Source organism: Lactuca serriola, chromosome 7, assembly GCF_051521515.1.
Source record: "Lactuca serriola cultivar US96UC23 chromosome 7, Lser_US96UC23_V15, whole genome shotgun sequence".
In the NCBI taxonomy this organism is placed as follows: domain Eukaryota; kingdom Viridiplantae; phylum Streptophyta; class Magnoliopsida; order Asterales; family Asteraceae; genus Lactuca; species Lactuca serriola.
Genome location: NC_136414.1, coordinates 74,998,708 through 75,019,012, shown reverse-complemented (window position 1 = coordinate 75,019,012; position 20,305 = coordinate 74,998,708). Strand labels below are relative to the sequence as shown.

At 33.5% G+C, this 20,305-nt stretch overlaps 1 protein-coding gene and 1 non-coding gene across 2 annotated transcripts; one reads left to right on the top strand and one right to left on the bottom strand.

Annotated features, from left to right (window-relative positions):
* The first annotated feature begins 210 nt into the window (after window positions 1-210).
* On the top strand, window positions 211-317 carry LOC145065124 (small nucleolar RNA R71). Its single transcript, XR_013688275.1, has one exon. It is a non-coding gene; the product is annotated as a small nucleolar RNA R71 (small nucleolar RNA).
* A 2,811-nt stretch (window positions 318-3,128) lies between these two features.
* On the bottom strand, window positions 3,129-3,929 carry LOC145062428 (EG45-like domain containing protein). Its single transcript, XM_079010036.1, has 3 exons — window positions 3,764-3,929; window positions 3,390-3,666; window positions 3,129-3,299 (listed from the first exon to the last, which is right to left on the bottom strand). Exons 1-3 carry the CDS (start codon window positions 3,870-3,872, stop codon window positions 3,293-3,295), a joined length of 393 nt encoding a protein of 130 aa, XP_078866162.1. The 5' UTR covers window positions 3,873-3,929; the 3' UTR covers window positions 3,129-3,292.
* Window positions 3,930-20,305: the final 16,376 nt, after the last annotated feature.

Here is a 20,305-nt window from a genome sequence, read left to right as displayed (position 1 = left end):
CAACAGCCATGTCTTCATAACTTCTTCCCCCAATTCCTTTAATGCCTATGCCTTGGATTGTGGTACTCACGAGAATGCTTTGCGAACTCTTCAACTAGCACGTTCATCTCATTTGGATTTTTCTTTATTAGTGGTCCTTGAGAATCAAGGAGTTGTCTTGTCATGACATTGACCCCATCATAGAATATGGATACTTCTTGTTGAATGTTAAGGTCATGTTGAGGACAATTCCTTAACAAACCTTTGTAGCGTTCCCATGCCTCGTAAAGTGACTCGCCCGTATTTTGCTCAAAATTGGCTATTGCCTTCTTGAGTTTAGCTATCTTGGAAGGTGGGTAGAATTGTTCTAGAAGCTGCTCACGCATCTGGGCCCAAGTAGTGATTGCACCAGGTGGTAGTGCCTTCAGCCAGTCTTTTGCAGCTCCTTTAAAAGTGACTGGTAGCATCCTCAGTAAAGATGTCTCTCTAGGAACATTAGGGGTATTGAAATAATCTGCAATGTTATTGACCTCATCTAGATGCTTAAAAGCATCCTCATGATCCTTCCCATAAAATGGAATATCCTTAAGTGTAGTAAGGATGTGTCCTTTCAGCTAGAATGTGGCAGTGGCAGGAATTGCAGGTTGTAGTGACCCCCAACCAACATCATCTCTAATTCACTTCTTATAACCTCCCATGGACATATCCGCAATGTTTACCATCTCGTTTTCTGGCTCGTCTTTAGAATCACTTCTATGTAGTTCGAATTCTGGGTCAGATTCGTACTCGGATTCCTTTGGGTTTCGATTTTGCTCAAAGCTTTATATCTTGCTTTTGTCCTTTGATGATCTACTCGACTCTCCCACTTTCTTTCCTGACTTCTTTCCAAAGACTGATTTGAGGTCCTCGAAAGATGATTTTTTGGTGTTTCATTCACTCCTGCGTTCTTATCCCTTTTCTAGTGAAAGGCTGACTCTGGATCTTTAAGTGGTGGCACCAAAGGTGTATTAGAACCTCTAGTCATGAACTTCTGCAATATAAACAAATATAAAAACGTAAAACTTAACTAAAATGGAAAAACAAAGAAAACTGGAAATTACTGGATTCACGGCGTGTGCCAATAAAGCTCACGTCGTGAGTTCAGTACTGGAAGAAAATAAACTAAATTGAAAAATAACTTTTTACAGTTTTTATCCCACAAAAAGGATCGATTAATTTAAAGCAAATAAATCAAGAATTAAATACGTCGTTCCCTGACAACGATGCCAAAAACTTTATGCGTGCAAATAGCTATACCTATCTAGCTACACCTAATTCTAAATTTATAACCTAACTACTTAACTAACTAAAATTCACCTAGGCAGTGTACCTAGTCAAATTATAGAATAGTTTGAGTAAGTCGGGTGTCGATCACAGAGAACAATTTTAATTAATCAATCTACTTACTATTAAAGTAACCCAATTTCTAATAAATAAAGGGGTTTTTATCTAATTTTACAAGTTTAGAAAAACTTAATTCTTTAACACAAATTGAATCAACAAACAAAACACACCTGTTAGTTCGAATCCATTTTCCCTCAATGGTTTATAAATTAGTTATGACAATTACTGTTGGTGACCAATTAGGATAGTATTAGCAATTCAACTCTAAATTTACTAACATTAATTAATTCATGTAAATCTATGTATGGTCACATAATAGTTAACACATAATCAATTATTAAATAAAATTGGAGCTATGTAAGATTGCTTTGAAAAACACACGTACGGTCATAATATGAGTTTTCTAGCACAACTTAATATATTAGTTCAATTACTTATCTAAGATTGGTTTGATCTTAGCTCTAATAAACTAGTATTCTATGTATCTTCTCAGTATTTGAACTTTCGCTTCTTTGTTGCACCTTATTGTCTGTCGTAGACAACAACGTGTGCAACACCAAGTCATCTTCATCAGAGCTATCATCAGCGGATGAAGAAGAAGCAATCGAATCCGCGAAATTATTCATATGTATGTTTGAAAGAGGGAATATAAATATGTTTGTGATGTGAATGAGAATGTGTTTGTTTATATGTTGTGTATGTATTTATATATGTGTATTAAGTTTTGTTTGATTTTTTTTACCTTGGTAACGGTCAAAAGAAAAAAAAATGAATAGTCAAAATGGTCCACCAATCACGTCTGTCGTCTTCGTCTGTAGCCAGCCTCACACCACAAGCCACCTACGCACACCTGGGGCGGTGTTCACGCGTAGGTGGCCATGCCACGTATGCACCACGTGTAGTCAGGGGGGATCCATACCGCAAAGCCTAATATCAACAATCCCCTTTAAAACTGGGTTCTGTGATTGGTCGTTTCACATATATGATTTGCCGGCTCCGCTACAGTACCAAGTTCTTTAAGCGATTTAACTAGTTATTTAACCCGTTTTGAAATAATATAATTTACTTTTACATTAAACTCGTCATTTATGTCTTTGAACGAGAAGGTGACTGTAAAAGAAAGCATATTCACGACCAACTGTTTTTCTTTTTTCTATATTAAGAAGTTATTACTTATTGAATTATAAAATCATCCGCCTTTCTTGTTACAACATCTACAATGGTAAGTTCAATGAAATAACTGAATGAGGTGACAAGTGTAGTTATCATTCAATCGATAAAACTCTACCACAATAAGATGCCATCTTGGCATTCAACGGATTTGAAGTTCAATAACCATTGAACTATTCAACGGAAAAAGGAAAGTTTACTAATTTTAAATAATATTATCAATTAGTTTTTGTAATTTTTTATTGAACTTCTACAATTGAATGTATTGTAGAAAAATTTATTGAGTTATATGGAATATAGAAAAATGATGTGACAATCCATTAAACTCTAAAAAATTGATTAAATTATGGATATGTATTAGAATATTAAATAGAAGATGTCTTTTCATGCGGTTTCTTTTTTTTCTTAATTTATTAATTTATTGATTATCCCACATGTCTAGTTATTTATTATTAATATAATTATATTCATATTCACTTATTCAAAAAGTAGACACATTCCCAAATATAAGTATAATTGAGAACAAAGAACAGAAATATGACGTCAAACAGATAAAGGAAATAATACTTCAACTCTATACAGAAGGAAAGGTAATGTTTTATAACTAAATGCAAAAATATTTATTCAACATATACATTGCCACGAAACGTATACAAGCATATGCTTTATTTAATTTCCCCTGAGTATCATTTATGTCAAACCAAACTTATAATCAAAAGAAAACTGATTATTGGCATGAATGTGTACGTATTTTATTAAATCAGATCCTGAAAATCACAAAGAAAGTAAAAATTAATCAAAAGTTAAACAAAAATATACAAGTTTTAGCAAATAGAAAAGGTTACATGTATAATTACCGGTTATATTCAATGTTAATTCTCCCCGCATCCGTATTAGCAATCACAGCAAACGCCTCTCGGGAAATGTCAACTTGATTTGCTGCACATCCGGGACAAAGATCTACAACAGTTACATCAACGCTTCTTCCTGTGCATGGGTTCAGAACACCATCATTGGTTCTACCGGTGCAAGTAACACGGTACCTAGTTCCACATGCAGCTCTGTTGGCAAACAAACCACTGTTTGCTGCTAGAATCATAACCCCACGATCTTCAAAGCCAAAACATGATGATGCTACATAAAACAACATTCAAAATCTCAACATTAATAAGCTACATGCATGATCATAAATGAATTTACTTTTATCTTTGATGTATGTATATGTACTTACGCACGTAGGGAGGAGTGTAGAAAGTTGCTTGGCCTGCAATGGCATGAGCAACTGAAGCAAAGCATGCAACCATGGCGATCAAGAAAAAAGTTCTCGTAATCAAACCCATCTTTGGTTTTTCTCTTTTGGAACCCTAAGTATGATATGTGAAGTTGTCTACTTAATTTGGTGAACAAAAACAAAGAAAGGCTTTCTATTTATAGACGAAAAAACAAACATAAAGACTAGTAAAATGTGCCACAAGTTTCTCGTACGTATTCAACAAAATACAAATGTATCGTTTTAAAAGTCAAGGAAGTGAAGGATCGATGTGAAATTAGGTCGGTCTCTCAAGTTCTAGATGATGGTTAGTTATTCCAATGTCTTTCAAAATTAAACTCTTTCGATTGATTTGTTTTAATTTTAATAGGTGATGAGATGCCCTTTAGATTTCAATTCTCAGCTTGGACGATATATGAAATATATACATGGAATTTATGAGTAACTAAAAGTGTCTCTTGTATCCTTTTTATTTTATTTTACTTTATTATTTCTTTACTTAAAACAAAAACAAAACAAAAAACAAAAAAAAAAAAAAACACTGTAAAATTTGTAGTAACACAATAGAGCCACATATAAGATAGCCCTTTTTACTGGTCTTATTTACTGGTTACAAACATACATGATACAAACATAAATACATAGATTTATCTTTTCTATATAATAAACAAACTTATAAAAAAACATTACATATAAAAATTAATAATGTCTATATTTAACAATGAAAGTTCAACATCTATATATTTTTAAAAATTTATTACAACATTCAGTACTAATAATCATAGTTTTAATTAATTGTGATATGCATGTTATAAATTAGTTTTGTCACATATAAATATCAATACTCAGGCCCGTAAATATATTCAAATGTCTTGTATGAGAAAAAAAAAACATGTTTTCATCGCTAATCTAAGTTTTTTTTTATTTTTAAATAAATGTATAGACATATTTAACATAACAAAAAAATTGTGCTAAAAAAATTTGATCCCATGTACAGCTGTCTGCTTTGTCTTTCCCTCTGCGACCTCATGTCAATACAGATATCTATATTGCAAATAATAAAAAACTAATAGATATATATATATATATATATATATATATATATATATATATATATATATATATATGGGAAAAGTGAATATACCCTTAAGGGTATAAGCTTAGGTACCCAAACGCACCATAATACGTCGTTTTGTTTGATATATTCATTATAATATTGTTAAACTACAACCCTAACTTGATTTTTTTTTCAAGACATTCGATATTTCACTATTATCATTCTCTTACATCACATCTTTTTGTCGAACACCTACTATATATATATATATATATATATATATATATATATATATATATATATATATATATATATATATATATATATATATATATAGGGAAAAGTGAATATACCCTTAAGGGTATATAAGCTTAGGTACCCGACGAACACACCATAATACGTCGTTTTGTTTGATAAATTCATTATAATGTTCATAAACTTCAATCTTAAGTTGATTTACTTTCAAGATATTTGAAATTTCCGTATAATCTTTCTCTTACATCACATCTTTTTGCCGAACACTTATTAGGCTATATATATTGTAGATGAAAATGAAAATTATGTAAGAGAAAGATAAATGTGTAATTTATAAAAATTTTGGAAGTAAATCAAGTTAGAAGTTAAATTATAAGAACATTAGACAATTAGAATGTATTATATGATACAAAACAACGCATTATGGTGAGTTTGGGTACCTAAGCTTATATACCCTTAAGGGTATATTCACTTTTCCCATATATATATATATATATATATATATATATATATATATATATATATATATATATATATATATATATATATATATTCAAATGAAAACTTTTAAACCTTAAGAACTGTAAGAATTATTATTTTTACCTTATAGATAAGGGCACACTTATCAATTGAAAATCTTTGATATTTTTTTGAAGTTTCAATAAATGCCAAAAATAATAAGGGCGTGATGGTAAATTTTGTTTAAACATCACAATGCAAACCTGAGACTAGAAATGAAGATCTAGTCATTTTTTCTTGAATTCCAACACTTATATACACTTCAAGAACGCAAAAACAAACGCTCTCAATATCTTCACCAATTACCACCACTACCTTCATCTACCGTCGACGCCGCTATAGACCATGTTCGTTGTAGATTGCCGCCACTGCAGACCACCATCATTGTAGTTGATCGCCAAAATCTGATTCTATTCGACTTTTGGTGAAACAACACCAACTATGTGTAATATCTTATGTGATTAACAATTTACAGGTCTAGATTTGCATCAGATACCTCCTTTCTTCGGCAACTCCACCATCCTTGTTTCAGATCTACACCGACAAGCACCAAAAAAACCGTTAGATCCACTTTGATCTATTTCTCCACCACTCTCTGCCATTAGATTTAAAGCTTAAATCGCCCCCACTTCTCATTTCCTTCGGATCTATCATGTATCGCAACTACCACCAAGAACAACAACCGCCATTGCCCTTTCTCATACCAGATTTGTTTAGATCTGATATAGTTCTAAGAATTTGGTGCTATTTTTCAAAGAAATTTTGTTGCATTTTACTGACAACGTTACACCACCACTACCACTGTCGACCACCACCGCCACCGTAAAGGTTCGCATCCATGTATTTCTTTCTAATCTATGTGAAACGCCACCAAATCTATTCCGATATGGTTTAGATATGTTCATATCTGGTCCAGATCTAGTCTACCACCAAATTCTAACGACTTCCCACCACTACCACCACCAATATCCGACACATCAGATCTATTACATGACCGGAAACGTTAACCTACATTCAAACCACTGCCTCATCTTTAGTATTTTCTCACTAATTGACCAAAAAAAGTTAGATCCAGATATAAGTCGCCAAAATGTCTTAGATATAATGAGAAACATACAAAAAAGGACTAACACGTGTTGAAATAGCTTAGATCTAAAACCTTTGGGTAGCTATTGCCATGAACCGGCAAATCTATGAGCTCCCATGACTAATATCTACAAGCTTCGGTGACCAACGAGGATCCACAACAACCTCCTCCATTTATGTATTTCTCTTTGACAAATAGTGACACGCATCAGGTATGTCGATTTTTATTGTTTTTCCTTGTATTAAACCATGAATTTAATGTTTTAATCATTCATTTTTGTTTAGTTTTGTTAACCTCAGTTTTAATTGTTCTTAAGTTGTGAATCTAATTTTATTTTCTTAGTTGTTGTAATATTTATAGAAAAACGTTATTCACATTTATCTTTTTTGGTATTTATATTGTAGATTGAGTTTATAATCTGTGTTACTATTTAGTGTTTTCTTAAAAAAATGTTAATTTATGTTTTGATATTGCGATTGTGATGTTTTAATGTTGCGTTTATTATGTAGTTAGTTTAATGTTAGTTTTAACTATTATTAATAAGAAAACACAAGTTTTAAGCTGTGAATTCATGACTTTTTATAACTTTTAAGTTGCGAATACATGATTTTTTATGTCTTAAACTAAAAATGCATGATTTTTTTATAGCTTTTAAACTGTAAATTTTGTATATTAAATTTCAAATGATTGTATTAAGTGTTTTAATTTGATAATATTAGTATGAATGCATACTTTTTGTGTACTCAACTATAAATCTATTATATTTAGCTTTAAATTTTATGTATTAAGTTGTTTTTGTGTTTTAAACTGTAGATTGACTGTATTAAGCTTTGAATTTTCTGTTTCAACTATGAATTGACTATATTAACTTGTGAATTTTGTGTTCAAAAGTCAAAACTATGAATTTATTGTATTAAGCTTTGAATTTTGAGTATTAAACTGTGAATTGATTGTATTACGAGTTTTATGTTGATAACATGGTTGTGAATTTATAGTTTTTGTGTATTAAACTATAAATTTATTATACTAAGTTATGAATTTTGTGCATTCAACAATGATTTTTGTGTTTTAAACTGTAAATTGACTGCATTAAGCTTCAATTTTATATTTAAACTATTAAACTATGAATTGACTACATTAAGTTGTGAATCTTTTATCTAATCTGTGCCTTGATTGTATTAAGCTGTAAAATTTTAATGAATTTTTTTGTTAAAAAATTAATGATTTATGTATGAATGTTTGTATTAATTTTCTTGTGAACATATTTACTGATTGTGTTGTATAATTATTTTGCCTTAAACTCTAAATAAGTGAATTAATTGGTTTATTAATATAGTATTTAAGCTTTTAATTAATGATTTTATATACATATTTAATTTAGAAGGAATGGTGATTACAACAGTGACACATGTGGTTGGTAGTGTCGTATGGTAGTTGGTGGCGATGGTAGAGTTTGAGGTTAACTTCTTTGCATTTTTGAATTATTGTCAAATTGATAATATTAAGTTGTGAATTTTGTATATTAAATTGTAAATGGACTACATTAAGTTGTACATTTTATACAAATTTTGTGTTAAAATATGAATGAATGTATACATAAAAACATTAAACTCTTGTATTATGTTTTAACAAATTATTTATTTTTGTTAAATTGTAGCAACATTTGTTGATGAAGAAATCTATGAAATAAAAAAAAACCCGAAAAATATATTATAATAACAAAAAACTGAAACCGAAATAAAAAACCAATGGTTTGGTATTTTTCCAAAATAAGAAATCACAATTTTCCAATTTGATGTTGGTTTTACAAAAATTCAATTTTCGGATTTCTATATCTAAATTTCTCCCCCTTTTTATAATCGAAAAATGATTATAAAACCAAAAAGGGAATGAGAAAGCGTTCAATTCGAAATTTTTATATCCAAAACTCCCCCTTGTGACATAAGAGATAGAGAGATAGACATATAAACACCTCTATATAAAGTGGGTTCATACCACATGTAGAGGTGTGCTTGAGAGATGTAACATTGAGAGTGTTAGTGTGTGTTAATTATGTAAATGTAGATCTAGATCCTTTTTGTAAACACCTTTCATATTCGAATGTATCTCTTAAACAACCAAATCACCGTGTTCTTTGTGTGTTGTTTAATTCCGCATGCCAAATCAATGGTCATAATTCACATCAGTGAGAATGGTTCATTTTTTGTAAAACCAAAATCAGATTGGAAATTTTGATTTTTTATTTTGAAAAATGCCAAACCATTGCTTTTTTATTTCGGTTTCGGTTTTTCGTTTTTTTTAATATATTTTCGGGGTTTTTTTTTTTTTTTTTTTTTTTTTTTTTTTTATATTTTATTTCATAGATTTCTTCATCAACAAATGTTGCTAGAATTTAACAAAAATAAATTATTTGCTAAAATATAATACAATAGGAAGTTTGTTCACATTTAGTCATTGAACTTTTTTAGAGGGAAACGAACTTTCGATTTTGTTTACATTTAGTCACTAAACTTTTTTTCATTATCTATTTGTCACTGACCTATTGAAACTGTTTACATTTTACCCTTATGACCAGTAACAACCGGTCATAAGGTTAAAATATGAACAGTTTCAATAGTTCAGTGGCAAATAGATAACGAAAAAAAGTTTAGTGACTAAATGTGAACAAAATTGAAAGTTTGTTACCCTTTCAAGTCATTATCCCTTGTTCTATTAACCTATAAATACGGCCAGAAAATGCCATTGAATTTTATGTTAGTCAAATGGTGATCCGACGTCGTTCCAACGACGGTTCGACGGTCGTCTGGTGGCTGCCAAGAACAAGTCGCAACTATTTGTAAATTAGGGAATGAAAAATTTTGCTTAATATAATATGAATGTTTAGTTTTCTAAAACTCCCTTAATGAAAATATTTTAAAAAAATGGTTCGTGGGGTTTTTAACATTTTTGGGTTCTCATTTAAACCACTATATATATATATATATATATATATATATATATATATATATGTGTGTGTGTGTGTGTGTGTATGTGTGTACATACACACATTAAACCCTAAGTTAACATGAACCCTGGAGAAACCGCATGGACAATTTGTTTATTATTTTGTTTTTTTTTCTATTATTATACTACCTCCGTCTTATACTTATTGTCCACTTTTGACTTTCGAAGTCTTCAATAATCAACTTTGACCTTAAATATTTTTGTTTTTGATATATAATACTTGATGCAAAATATATGAATGAATTGTGTTTTAAATGTTTTTTCATTGTAATAAGTTTCACCAGCTAATTTATAACACAAATAAAAATATTTAAGGTCAGTGTTGAAGAATAAAAATTTCAAAAATCAAAAGTGGACATCAAATATGGAACGGAGAGAGTAATTGCCTATTATTATTATTATTATTATTATTATTATTATTGTTATTATTATTATTATTCTTAGATTAATAATAAATTATATAATAGCAATAAAAGTAATTTTCTTTTATTAATTATGTTATAAATCAACTCCATCGAAGACACTTTTTATTAAATTAAGCGTGACTTTTTGTAAACCAGTTTAACAAGTTATTGTCCTTTTTTCTTGTGGTCGAGAGTTCAAGTATCATCTGAGACGTTGATGGTATTAGAAGTAGTTTATGAGTAAGTTAGATTTGACTTTCTATAAAACCAAAATTATTGGGTTGGTGATTCATAAATTACACCATACAATTCTCGGATGTATACGTACCATTATATGCACTACTTGTGTTTCATATCTATCTTTCTTTTGTTATCATTCAGACTATGTCTATGTTATTTTTATTACAATTTACATACCTGTTATATATGGAAAAGCTATATTGTCAATTATATATGTTTTTTCTTAGAATAATTTATATTAGGTTTTTTAAAATTTTTAATCAATCATTCTCGATTACAGCCTCACCCCGACATAAATTTCACCCTCACAACAAGGACAACCAACAAGGACAACCAGAGTGAAAAACAAAAACATATAACATTAATTATCTTGTGCTGTACGCATTAAGTTAACAACAAAATTATTAAGACGGTAACATTAATAATGTGAGAACTAGTATTTTTTTTTCATATATTTAACATTCAATTCTAAGGGAGTATCAGAATACTTACATCATAACAAAAACAAGAGTTTCAAAAATCTTTAAAAGTAATTCTAGAAAACATTAACGGGCATTACCAACTCATATATTAACCATAATTAGATCAATAGGGATAAAAATAAAACAATTGTGTAGTCCAATGTCCTTGATGCTTCTAATCCCACTTCTTCTAAGGATTTCTACCTGAACCTGAAATACATAGAAACACCATATATCAGACAATATGTCTGAGCTATACAATAACATTTCATACAATAAATAAATTCTTGTCCCACATTCTTCACATCTTTCTCTAGTCACATAAGTGATCGCATTTATCACATCACATGATTACAGGTCCCTACTTCCATTAGTACCTAAAGGACCGGACCTAACGTCTATACAATTTCCAAGAAACGTCTAACAATGATATTTCTTTGCCCCCTTCCTCGACGCCCCCCCCCCCCCCCCATGTTTCATTTGATCATATCACTACATAACAACATTTCATTACTATGAGGCTATTTAGCAATAACAAACTCTACTTTCATGCATTCATACATACATAATTAACAATAAATCTATCATACTTAATCATACTCTAAAGAAAATTATAACTTGCCACTTGAAGCATAATATCAACCTACTTCCAGCTTCTCCAAAGCTTCTCTTGGAGGAATCCAACTCATTCCTTACCACAACCTATGATATTCATATATATTAAGCACTTTATATATTTCATAAATCATTAAGACCTTAATAGAGATTTTATCCAAAAAATTATATTTTGGGTAAAACTCCAACCTCACATTCCTTTTCCCAAATACTTTCTAAACTACTCAAATCAAGCTTTTATACACTTAATCCAACAATATCATATCACATGAACACCGTATCATGATTTTCCATTTCTAGGGTTTCAAACCGTAATGATCAAAACATGGATTTAGCCGTTAAATCTCCATAAAAATCATGCATAAAGCTTCTAAACACATGATTAAATATTAATAACATGGTTTCTTGGAACATTCTTGCACAATTAAATCAAATGACCAAAACACCATCAAAGCTCTAAAACACAAGAAAATTGAGAAGATTACTACCTTAGGAGCTTTAGATCCTTAAACCTCTCCTCTAGCAATCTTGATCGCCTCTTGAACTGTGATATCTCCTATTTATTAGAACAACAATTTTTTATTTACGTTTTAAAATCACAATATCTTTGTTCACAAAAAATCCTAGTATAATAAAACATTTTGCGGAAACTGTCTTGTTTTATGAAAGTATCTTTGAATAAAGATGTTGTTTAAAAATACAAGAAAACAATCTATAGATGTCATAATCAATACATAGCATTGTTACAATATAAAAACCTAATGGTCAAGAACACTATTGCAGGATATCTCTTCATCACTCATCATCCTAATCAAGTTCAAGTAACTTTGACCCTATTACCTGTGACACATATAACTTCAGTAGGTCAGCTTGGTAAACCTGGTGAGACACATATGGTTTTTAATACCATAATGTTCATATGATAAAAATTTATAAGTACCAGACCTACAAAGTTAACTGTTCTCAAACAATATAGATATATCTGTTAGCTTAAGTATCTATAAAACATTACACCCATACATACCCATCCCAATCGATTCTCACATATCCTAGTCCACGATTGTCAACTCGTCCGATGAACCGTTTAGAGCAATAGTTTGACTACACAGCTAGGGGATCCCTTGGCTGGTATAAGTCATAAATGCACTTAATTCATCTGAGTATTTGATTAATATGACATCCCCATTTCATCTACTGTTGTGGGTTATATATCCACACTAGCAACGTAATTCACAAGACTATCTAGAATGTCAAGTGTTGTCATCCTACCATGTTATATGACCGGACATATTGTTTCAGTTTCTTGATCATACCCACCATATCCAGCTATCCAAAGGAATAAAATATTGTACTCCAGTACATAACTCGTACCATCAACAACTAATAGTATCATAGAACAGATTTCTACTCTGCATTCCTAAAACATGTAATCAACCTAATATCTTACTCTTCAACATATATGTTTACAAAGTAATATAAACTAACGATTCATCAAATCATCTCCTTTCAAGGCCAGTCCTGAGGATTTAAATATCATCAAATGCCCTGGACTAGCCAAAAAAAGGGTCTTTATCACTATTATAAGTTTATATATATATATATATATATATATATATATATATATATATATATATATATATAACATAATAAAAAAATTGGGCCTTGTGCAGTTGTCCAAATTGCCCCTTCCTCCGCGCCTCCCATGTCTCATTTGATCATATCACTACATAACGACATTTCATTAATATGAGGATATTTAGCAATAAGAAACTCTACTTTCATGCATTCATACATACATACTTAATAGTCAATCTACCATACTTAAACATACTCTAAAGAAAAGTATAACTCGCCATTTGAAGCGTAATTCAACCTACTTCCAGCTTCTCCAAAGCTTCTTTTGGAGGACTCCAACTCGTTCCTTACCACAACCTATGATATTCATATATATTAAGCACTTTATATATTTCTTAAATCATTAAGACCTTAATAGAGATTTTAGCCAAAAACTTATATTTTGGGTAAAACTCCAACCTGACTTTCCTTCTCCTAAATACTTGCTAAAGTACTTAAATACTTGCTAAACTACTCAAAGCAACCCCTTTATTAATAAAAGTGTTTACAAACAATTATTTCCAAAACATTATTTAAAATCAGAGTCCACTGAAGTACCTGAAGCCATAAACGAAAACTGTAAGCCCAATGTTTAGTGAGTTTCCCCAAAACACCACCACGACACATAATCATAGATATAACAACAACAACAACAACAACATGCATACAAAACCTTCAACATGTCTGGACCGCCACATCAAGCCTTCAACTTGTCTCGTCCGTTCTCTAGGCCTTCGGCCTGACTGGTGCACCTCACAGGCCTTAAGTCTATCCGGTCCGCCCTTGGCCTGTTGGCCTTCTGTACATAGAAGGATCGCCACAACTAAATCAACCACAACATATTCACATATAAGATAATCAGTCATAGCTAGCATATACATAAAGTCATATAGGTGTAGTGGATCACTATAGCATAGCAAGCAAACAATAAACTAGGATAACAATCCAAAGGGTCGGCATTGGTGCCTTCAACCTGAGACTATAGTGAGGACAACTCACCTCACAAGAAGCACATAACTGATAAGGTTTGACTCCGAATCTCAACTCTCAACTCAAACGCCTACAACCATTAAATGACCAATTCCATTAAAAACCCAGCAATACCCAAAATACCCTCAAGGTCAAACTTGGTCAAAGTCAACGGTCAAGGTCATGTTGGCTTGAAAACACGCCATGTTGGCTTGAAAACACGCTGTGTTTACTGGTAAACACGCCATGCTTCGATAGCATCTAGACGATCGGGAAAACTCCAACCAACACGTTGTGTTCGCCTGAGTTTCGGTAGCTTAATATATTCAGCAGTTTTTCTTTGATTTCAGGGACTCCAAGGCTCAGATCTAGACCCAAATGCTATCAATAAGGATAAAGTTTTCAAGTTTATCCTGTGGAACTACTCCAAGGGTCCCAAAACCCAACCACAAGGCTTGGAGGTTCAAAGCTTAACCAAGAAGCGCTAAATCCTTGAAGTCTGAAACCCATCCTTTCTAGAAGAGATTCTAGAACCAAAACCCACTCAAAGGTCGGTGCTATATGGACATGCATGTTTTGAACCCAAAATAGGTCAAAAATGGGGATTTATGACCTACTATCCATGCATGGCATCAAAACTCGACTATAGGCCAGATCCACGACTCTGCAAGGTCACTTAGACTTGGGGATTCATAAAGTTGCTAACTTTACGAGATCCAACCATTCCCTCACTCAAGAATAACAAGAACAAGGAACAAAACTCAAGACCTAGGAACATAAAGGAATAAAAATCTGATCTTGGACACTTACAAAGGTCCAAAAATGTGTCAAACTGAAAGATGAGGGCTTGCTTGTTGGATCCTCACTTCCTTTTTCCAACTTCTTTCTTCTTTGGCTCCAAAAACACACCATACTAGCTCACAAATGAGAGGGAAAGATGATTAGGGTTCTCAAGGGTCTATTTAGGGCTGATGGGGGTTGAAGGTGAAAAACCCTAGTCTTCAATTTCCTTTAAATAGGGGGAAACCCAGAAAATTAGGGTTTCATTCCCAACCATCAACAGGCTGTGCTCCAAGAGGAACACGTTATGATGCCAAAATGAAACCCGTGCCTTTTCCTTATCTAGATACACTATGTTGGTGCCTCCAACACGTCGTGTCAAATTCTCAAAAGGGAATTATAATCAAAGTTGCTTCTCAAATTTTCGGGTGTTACAACTCTCCCCCACTTAAATTAGATTTCATCCTCGAAATCATTCCTTACAACCTCCTTTTAGCGAACTAAATGATCATGACTGAACTTCCTGAATCCCAAAAAGACTGGGGAAGTAACCTCACTATGATGACCGCCCACCCTTACTAATGTCAACCCAAAATAAAAGATATCACAAGCCGTAATGAACAATAAACCTCAACTTTTCCTTAAGCCAACAAGTATGCAGCCGCTATACCTGAAATTGAAAACCCTAAACAATGTCGGACTCCCAAACGCACAGAACCAAGCAAAAATGATCTCTCAAGGACTCAAATTCACAACCCAAACCGATCAACTTATTCGGCCTTCCATTAATCGAACCCATTCAATACAGGACTCACATGATGACGACGAATGAATCCTTGCTCCTGTAGATGCTAACTGATAAAGGAAAACCATCACTACTCAGCTCAAATCCAGGAATCCAATACCTTATCCAAAAAGAAAACAAACACATCCATCACGAATTTCCCACTATACCCAAATCCATAAGATTCACTTAGCAATTTAGGTGTACCCCCCCCCCCCCATCTAACAAAACACTAGATACATTAACGAAGAACTTTTAACTTGAGACTCCATGACTGATTCCCAACCTCGATAATCAATCCCTTCATAACAACTTGCGAACAAATAGAATTATAATGCCACCAATCCGGGCGACTTTCTGATACCCGACCGACACTCCTAACAACCCTTAACTGTTCCCTTTATCCAAACCAGCTGATGGTGTCCCTCCCGACTTTCCTCAATGCACCAATACTGAAAGTACCGTAACCAGAAGAAATCAACAATATTGATCACTAGGCCCGCAACCAATGTCTAGAATACCCTTACAAGGTACTCAACATAGGTCTGGATTGCCACTGAGCCCATAGCATGCGTCTAGAATCCCTTACCCAACCGTCATCCCATGACTAGAGTGCTCCCGCTATCACACCGATCCTGTTGACATTACATATTCTGCCTGGCACTCGCGGCCCACACCACGACCAAAAGACTCTCAGCCTCTTTCCACTTCCTTTTAGGGACCTAAACAATGTCCCTCTCAACGCTAACCAAGGTTGACAATGCCATAACTATACCACACCCAATTCCTTCATAAAGCAAGATGCTACCAATGCAAAACTCGACGAACTCATGGTCACACCTGATCCAAGAATATGATAACTGGTTGCACCCTTGATCCAATTTCATGGATATCACCACCAAGCGAATAAGTCGATCCAATCTTGAATGCTATCTTGTTCAGCCCACATACACACAATGAGTTACCACAATGCATATCCTTAAGGAACCCATAACCTCATCCAAAAAGGGCAGAAATACCAAAGTTTTATCAAACAACGAACCTCAATCATAACATAAGACATCCTCATGATCGATCAAAACAAGATTCCATACTTGATTGAGACTGAACAAGTTCCACCAACACGCAACCGACTCAAGAAGGCTTCTGAAACGACTCTGATCGCCACCTAACCTAAGACTGCTATAAACCAAAATCCCACACCGTCATTGAGGGTAAGGATACCAGAGACCAAAGGAACCTAAAACATACTAAATCTGATGATAAGATAACGCATCCTTAGAACTTCAACTGATACATTCAAAACCTTCAAAGACCCTTTGCTGATTGACAAACGATGCGACCGATAATCGCGAAAACATGACATTAAATCGAATGAACCAAGACCCTTGCAGGGATGAACGCACCAAATTCTGAAACTAATTCCTTTATCGATCCCTGCCCAAAACTAGACTATAATTATAGACACTTACACCCAGCTGGCAATTACCCTCTGCCACCGACACTCGGCCAGATTAATCCCAACATCTCTTATCTATTCATTTTCACCCCTAATAGGAGTCAATATCTGCAACGAGCTCCTTGATCACTCCCTTCCCAATGAGCGACAAACCATGTGTCTTCCCCACACACGCTTACGATCATTGACTACTATATACCCCTTCCTTGACCAAACCCTGAACCGAGATTCCACATACTCGCACCGTAGATCCCTAAAAATCATTCCTCAATAATATGAACCTGAGCAGATCGAAGATCCTCCAAGCAGAATACCCAGCTCTCCCCCACGTAGGGTTCGAACTACAACTCACTGGTGTTGAAACCAATCAATAAGCCACCCTGCTCAACCAGGTACAACCATCCCCATACCACGGGAATGAATAATACATACATGATGATCTCCAGATAAGGATCACAAAAATCCAAAGAGAATCCTGAATTTCAGCTGAAGATCTCCAAAATTTCCCAAACATGACCATTTATCACTAAGGATCCCTTACAAGAGCATAAACCAATACCGACTTATAATCCCAAAACATACACCCTTTGCTTGCACCTCCAACCACCAAATCGGTTCCCGTTCTACTATAACCCAAGAACACTGACCCTTAATCACATGGTAAAGCATCCATAACAGATCAACCCATCTGTACACTATCGCGCTGACATCCTGTGTCCAAAAACTGTGACCAACAAACTCCAAGTTGTGCGTACATCCCAACCTTTAAGATCACAAGCCTACTCACTCCTTCCATGAACTCGAAAACTGAAAGGGTAAAATCCTCACCATAGATAGTGACATACTCAAACCTTTTATACCCACAGTTTGTACTTCTTCCATACAAGTGTGTAATAAGAATTTTATCTGCTCATTGGTCCATGTATGTTTATCACCCATTGCTAATAACAAAAAAAACATATGAAATTCAACTTTTAGTAAACAAAACCTTATACCAACAACTTTCAGCATAACAACATCTTGTATTGATTAAAATAACCAATTTCAGCAAAGATTATTCATATTTCAGCAACAATTATGACACTTCAACAACATTTGATGACATTTCAACAATATTTCATGACATTTCAACAACAATTTGTGACAACTCAACAACAATTTGTGAGAATTCAACAACAATTTGTGACATTTCAGCAACAATTTGTGACAATTCAGCAACAATTTTGTGATATTTCAGCAATATTTCTTGACAATTCAGCAACAATATGTGACATTTTAAGCACAAACTAAAGACATTGTAGTAAGAACTTATCATTAATCAAGATAGAAACAACATCATCAACTATTTGATAAGATTATCATCAAGATTAAGCAAGAACAAAGATTCAACAACAAAAAATTGAAAAATTAATATGAGGCATAAACAATCAAGTAACTCCACCAACAAAATCAACAAGGAAAACAAGGATTTGGTATATTCAATTGTCGATTTTAAGGAACAATCGATTTCAGCAAGAAAAGCAGAAAAAAATACATATATGTGAGACGATGTCGACAGCCGATGAAGGAAGAACTTCTACAGCGGAAGGCACCGGTGATCAGTGGCGATGACGAGTTGGAGTGATGGAAGCGGAGGCATGCGAACTTGGAGGGTGACGACCGATGTCGCTGACTCGATGGTCGATGCTCGATGGGCAGAAGAGAATAAATGCAACGTTTTTTTGGAGTGGGATTATTTTAGGTATAGGTTTGAAGAAGTGGGAAGAGTTGGGAAGAGGTAAAACAAGTGCTTCCCCAAATAGCACACGGACAGAGGTCTTCACCTCCGAAGACCTCCGGAAAACAAACTACTGCGGGACAAAAAAGTGTTGCGCGTTTGCTGTGCCGCATAGCAGTAAGTGCTTTGAAGAGCTTTTTTATAAAAAAAAAAACAAACAAAACCTTAGACTTGGGGATTCATAAAGTCGCTAACTTTATGAGATCCAACCATTCCCTCACACAAGAACAACAAGAAAAGGGGACAAAACTTAAGATTTAGCAACATAGAGGAGTAAAAATTCGATCTTGGACAGTTACAAAGGTCCAGAAAAGTTCCAAACTTAAAGATAGGGGCTTGCTTGACGGATCATCACTTCTTTCTTTCAACTTCTTTCTTATTTGGCTCTAAAAAACACCACACTAGCTTACAAATGAGAGGGAAAGATGATTACGGTTCACAAGGGTCGATGGAGTTGATAGGGGCTGAGGGTGAACAAACCCTAACCTCCACTTTCCTTCAAATAGGGGCAAAACCCGAAAAGTTAGGGTTTCATTCCCAGCCATCAACACGCCATGTTCCAATAGGAACACGTCGTGTTCCAAGAGGAACACAACCTGTTGCCAAAATGAAACCTATGCCTTTTCCTTATCTAGTCACGTCGTGTTGGTGCCTCACATATGCCGTGTCAAATTCTCAAAAGGGAATTATACTCAAAGTTGCTTCTCAAATTTCCGGGTGTTACAGTTTCAAACCCTAATGATCAAAACGTGGATTTAGTTGTTAAATCTCCATAAAAATCATGCATAAAGTTTCTAAACACATGATTAAACATTAAAAACAATCTTTCTTGGAAGAATCTTGCACAATTAAATCCAATGACCAAAGCACCATTGAAGCTCTAAAGCGCTAGAAAATTGAGAAGATTACTACCTTAGGAGCTTTAGATGCTTAAACCTCTCCTCTAGCAATCTTGACTGCCTTTTGAACAGTGATACCCCCTATTTTTTAGAACCAAATTTTGTTTATTTACGTTTTAAAATCACAATATCTTTGTTCGTAGAAAATTCCAGTATAATAAAACATTTTGTGGAAACTACCTTGTTTTATGAAAATATCTTTGAATAAAGATGTTGTTTAAAAATACAAAAAATATATATAGATAAGGATTTCATAATCAATACATAACATTGTTACAATATAAAAACCTAATGGTTATGAACACTATTGTAGGATATCTCTTAATCACTCATCAACCTAATCAAGTTCCAGTAACTTTGACCCTATTACCTGTGACGCATATGACTTGAGTAGGTCAGGCTGGTAAAAATGGTGAGACACATAGGGTTTTAAAATGCCATAATATTATTATGATACTAATATATAAGTACCATAGATGCAAAACTATCTATTCTCAAACAATATAGATATATCTGTCACACCCCGCTAAAGCGGATACACGAGGCGTGGCAGTATAAAGGGTTTCATAGCAAAAGTTTA